This window comes from Oncorhynchus kisutch, unplaced genomic scaffold (assembly GCF_002021735.2).
Source record: "Oncorhynchus kisutch isolate 150728-3 unplaced genomic scaffold, Okis_V2 scaffold1347, whole genome shotgun sequence".
NCBI lineage: Eukaryota > Metazoa > Chordata > Actinopteri > Salmoniformes > Salmonidae > Oncorhynchus > Oncorhynchus kisutch.
The window spans coordinates 79,394-85,000 of record NW_022263292.1 but is presented as its reverse complement, the minus strand read 5'-3'; the positions used below and the strand labels follow the sequence as shown (position 1 = coordinate 85,000).

At 41.3% G+C, this 5,607-nt stretch overlaps 1 protein-coding gene across 1 annotated transcript; it reads left to right on the top strand.

Annotated features, from left to right (window-relative positions):
* The first annotated feature begins 2,052 nt into the window (after positions 1-2,052).
* On the top strand, positions 2,053-4,339 carry LOC109886974 (C-type lectin domain family 4 member M-like). The gene is made up of 6 exons (XM_031818356.1): positions 2,053-2,426; positions 2,505-2,603; positions 2,713-2,958; positions 3,065-3,207; positions 3,682-3,782; positions 4,109-4,339. Exons 1-6 carry the CDS (start codon positions 2,240-2,242, stop codon positions 4,158-4,160), a joined length of 828 nt encoding a protein of 275 aa, XP_031674216.1. The 5' UTR covers positions 2,053-2,239; the 3' UTR covers positions 4,161-4,339.
* Positions 4,340-5,607: the final 1,268 nt, after the last annotated feature.

Genomic DNA, 5,607 nt, shown 5'->3' with positions numbered 1-5,607 from the left:
AGCTATATGTTTGTCAGAACATGAGACATCCCCAAAATCGCTCTTCTCACAAAAACGTCTGTGGGGTCTGAGCGGTTTGGCCTACAAACTAACATGAACACATTGTGGAAAGGAGAGATTCTGCAGAACTGTCCTAGCAGGTCGACCAGCTTCCTGATTGAATGTGATTGAATACATAGAACAGTTTCTCCTGCAGTTCGTCACTGACAGAGATCAGAAAAGTACTGAGAGGACAAACACACAAGCACCTACACACTCAAGGAGACACACACACACACACACACTGAGACACGCACACACACACAAACAAATTTAAAGTTCCCCTCTAATTAACATTTCCATCCCCTTCACCATGGAAACGGCCAACAGAACCGGAGGAACCTTTACTGTCGGGAGCCACCAACAATCTCAGATTCACTTCTTCTTTCTCTGCCAGCATCTCTCTCCATGGTGGCCGGCCAATGGTACGGTGAGCCTCACGGCGCCCGCCAGCACCCCATCAGGAACGGATATAACCCTGACCATCGATGCCGAGGCTGCTGGAGCCACAGACTTGAACAACACATTCCTGCGTCTCTCCGTTGTAAGCTAGGTAAGGGTCTTGTTTCAAAACTCTAAAATGGCCTCCTTTTCTCATATCCTCTCAACATGATATGAAAGGAATTGGTTGTGTAAGCTACCAGTTCTTATCAGCTACATCAGTTGTCTGACTAAGCTCTCTCTCTCTCTCTATCTTTCCCCTCTCTGTGTTCCCCCCCTTCTCCGTCCCTCCCTCCCTACAGGAGACAGGTCTCCTTAATTCTCTCTAACTCTCACACACACACACACACACCTATTGTTGTATTTGTTTGTAGTATCATATGAATAAAAGTCCTACTTATTTCCTGTTTGTAACTTCCTGTGTACCAGTAGTTATGTTTCACACATCATCAGGTTCAACATGAATTCAGTACATTTGACTTTGTGCATTCACATAACTTCCAATTCAAATATATTCAACAGATATTTACATGCTCCAATTTAGGCCTGGTGATGACATTCTCAACAGTACCAAACCACCATTACATAGAGTAAGTAGTCAACTGTATCACCAATCAAAGGGTTTCAAAGGATGTTACTTATTATTATTATTTTTTAACCTTTATTTGCAAGTCAGTGAAGAACAAATTCTTATTTTCAATGACGGCCTAGGAACAGTGGGTTAACTGCCTGTTGAGGGGCAGAACAACAGATTTGTTCCTCGTCAGCTCGGGGGTTTGAACTTGCAACCTTCCGGTTACTAGTCCAATGCTCTAACCACTAGGCTATCCTGCCGCACCAATAATCTTTGACAGTCAGTCTTTATTGTCAAGTTACAAATAAGCACAATATCAAATGCTCATATTTGACTGTTGTTCCCCTATTTGGGCCCAAAAGAGGGAAGTGAATCGAAGTGGATATTTTCAGTGGTTCAACCAGCTGTCACTCAAAACTCCTCAACCAATCAGGTTGATCCTCACTTGTTAATCATACCCACCCTCAATATCCACGTGGTGTAATCTTGTGGTGAAAAATCTATTGTCTGGAAATTATAATGACCCATGTTTGTAGTCCTGGACCTCCTGAACATGTTGATGTATATTTGGGAGTAAACAGAGGGTCCAAATCAGCAGAAAGGTGAAAGGAAGGAGGAGTTCTGGAAACACCCTGAATTATCTTGGGGCTGTTACATATGATATTTAATATATGTTAACAGCTAGTCTTTGTTCTCCACTTCCCCTCTATGATCTATATCTTCCTGGTATGATAGTGTCTTGTCCATCATAACAAATAGCAAGTCCCGTTCCCTGGGCAGGAGGACTGTGTTGAGATATACTCTGGACAAGATGAACATGTAGAGACATGGAATGATTTATATTGTTCTGCAGAAAATGGTTTAACAATAACCACTGTAACAATCTCTCACACGCACAGACACAGTGTGCAAACTTGTTCTATTTTTGCATTAGCATAGCCACAACTACCGGTGTCATTTTGTTGATTCTTCCCTAGAGTTAACGCCTACAGCAGTCACACAGACAGAGACAAACAGATGATTCAGAGATATCACTAGAAGCAGAGACTTAACGTATAGAGGGCTTGCAGTTGATGTACGACGCCTTCTGGCAACCAAGTTGGAAGACCACCACATTCATTCTAGAAGCAGAGACTTAATGTATAGTAGACCTACATAGAAAGAAAGACTTAGGTATTGTTAAAGATGTCAAAGGTAATCAATGCTGAACCAGATATGAACAAGAAGGTCAAATTTGACAGAGGTGAGATGGAGGAGAGGATTGTGGATATCTACGTCAGTGCAGACACCCTGAGAGATGGTGAGACCAGCACCAAGAGAGAAGAGACAGCAGACACTGCTCCTAATAATGGACCAGGAGACCAGCACTCAGGTAACACACACACACACGCACACACACACGCAGACACACAAAAAAAAAAACATTAAAGTATCTTGTATGTGTCCACAGAGCCTGATAGCTCAGTGAAGAGACCCTCCCTAGTTGCTGCAGTATTTCTGGGGCTGCTGTGTGTTCTACTGGCTGGGATCATAGGCCTGTCTGTCTACTGTGAGTTTGTCTCCAAGTTCATTGCTTATCACCTAATTGTAAGAAGTGCTGGTTACTAAGCCTATTTACCAGGTGTTTTACTTAGTAACTATGTGTTTATACTTTGTAGATAACAGAGAAATCAAAGATTTTGAGGATAAAAGGAACAACTTGTTCCAGAGTTTCTCCCTTTTTAAAATCAACGCAACTGAAGAGAGAGACCAGCTACAGACCAGATACAACAACCTGACTAAAGAGAGAGACCAGATACAGACCAGATACAACAACTTGACTAAAGACAGAGACCAGCTACAGACCAGATACAACAACCTGACTACAGAGAAAGGCCATATTCAGGCAAAGCTTTTTGTGATAGGTGAGATATAAACTGTGATAAATTATAATAATTATATATCAATGGGTTTTTGAGTATAGAGATACTGACTAAGTTTCTCAATGTGTTCACCTTTGCTCTTCAACAGAGCAGCATTGTCAGGAGGGATGGAGATACTTTGACTCCAGTTTGTACTTCCTGTCTACTGAGGAGAAAACCTGGAAGCAGAGCAGAGAGGACTGTAAGGGGAGAGGAGCAGACCTCGTGATCATAAACAGTAGAGAGGAACAGGTGAGAGAGAGAACCGACAGGACTGTAAGGGGAGAGGAGCAGACCTCGTGATCATAAACAGTAGAGAGGAACAGGTGAGAGAGAGAACAGACAGGACTGTAAGGGGAGAGGAGCAGACCTCGTGATCATAAACAGTAGAGAGGAACAGGTGAGAGAGAACAGACAGGACTGTAAGGGGAGAGGAGCAGACCTCGTGATCATAAACAGTAGAGAGGAACAGGTGAGAGAGAACAGACAGGACTGTAAGGGGAGAGGAGCAGACCTCGTGATCATAAACAGCAGAGAGAGAGAGAGAGAGAGAGAGAGACAGAGAGAGAGAGAGAGAGAGAGAGAGAGAGAGAGAGAGAGAGAGAGAGAGAGAGAGAAAGAGAGAGAGAAGCGGAGTAGGTATACTTTTCATCAGTACACTAATATGTTTGCAGTATTTTATAAATATATTAAGGGTGACATTATCTTTATCTTTCTCAACAATAGACATTTGTCTTCAACCTCCACCTGAGAGCCTGGATTGGTCTGACTGACTCTGTTACTGAGGGGACCTGGAAGTGGGTGGACGGCACGACACTGACCACAGGGTGAGAGATTTGACCATTTTACCTTGTGATATGGAGATACAAAACAACAATGATATATTGCTTCCAATCATATTCATAAAAATGTATGTTTCTACGTATGAATGTCATTCTATGAGAACTAGAGATGTATCTTAGAAATCAAGTCATATTTTTAGATTAAAATGTCATTATATAAAAAATACATGTCATTGTTAATGATCCATTCTTGATTACATCTTACAGAGTGTTTCCTTAAAACTGTAAACACATAGGACTGTGTCTATAATGGAGGATGTTTGTACCACACTGTCTGACTGTCTGGTTCTCTGTGTTCTGTGTTGTTTTAGGTACTGGGGGAAAGGACAGCCTGATAATGGTGAGAGAGAGAAAGAGGAGTAAGAAGAAAATTAAGAGAATGAGGAAGAGAAAAAATAAGACAAATAATTGTTGTGTTTAGATTAAGAGGAGAGAATGTAGACATACTGTACTCTGTAAAATGATTCTTCATTATTTTTTATTAGAAACATGTCATGTGATTTGCCATAGGCTTATGCTTATTAAAAAACAAGTGAGTCCAATTATTAACCTGTTTATCACTTTAATAATAAGAATAACAACGACACAGATGTTTCCCAAACTCATCCGTGTTGGGGGAGCCTGCCCTCCTTGACTCAACACTGAGAATTCAGAGGTGACTTAACCTCAACCATTGTTGTCCTGAGGTGTGTTTTAATCAGTAAAGCTGAGAAGCTTCTCTCGCAACAAGCACTGCTGACTGGTGTAACAACAGAAATCCTACAGCATCGAAATAGCTCATGGAAGACATCTTTAGAAGGTTCTAGAAACACAACAAAGTCAAGGAGAGTAGACGGTCTGTCCCTTCCACTTTTCTCTCTCCTATCAAGAAGCCGCTTGGTTTGATGAACCTCATGATTGATGTCCTCTAAATCTGACTCAAAGGTCAAAGGCAAACAGGACCCCTTGCATGATCTCGCAATTCTTCTTTGAAAAACACCTCTGCAGCTTAGCTGTGAGACTGTCAAGCACATGATAAAATATATCTATTTCGAAGCTCTCACCATCACCTTGGTCACAATTTTTCTGTCCTCGAGGGCTCATCAATGAGTAGTGAAATATTAACTTATTTGGGACTGGGGGGCAGTATTGATTAGCTTGGATGAATAAGGTGTCCAGAGTAAACTACCTGCTACTCAGGCCCAGTTCCTAATATATGCACATTATTAGTAGATTTGGTTAGAGGGCTCTGCGAGAGTGCCATGAGCTGATCACACACACTGATCACGTGCGCTCACGTGAGAGCGACCTGCGTTTACATCGGATTTCTACAGACAAAGCAATTCTCCGGTTGGAACATTATTGACGATTTATGTTAAAAACATCCTAAAGATTGATTCTATACATCGTTTGACATGTTTCTACGAACTGTAACATGACTTTTCATCTGAACTTTCGCCTGGACTTGCCCGCGCCTCGTGAGTTTGGATTGTGTACTAAACACACAAACAAAAAGGAAGTATTTGGACATAAATGGACTTTATCGAACATATAATATAATATAATGCTATTTCTGACTTCTGTTGACTCCACAACATGGCAGATATCTGTATGGCTTGTTTTGTTGTACTCAGATTATGGCATGGTGTGCTTTTTCGGTAAAGCTTTTTTGAAATCTGACACAGCGGTTGCATTAAGGAGAAGTTTATCTAAAGTTCCATGCATAACACTTGTATTTTCATTAACATTTATGATGAATATTTCTGTAAATTGATGTGGCTCTCTGCAAAATCACCGGATGTTTTGGAAGCAAAACATTACTGAACGTAAC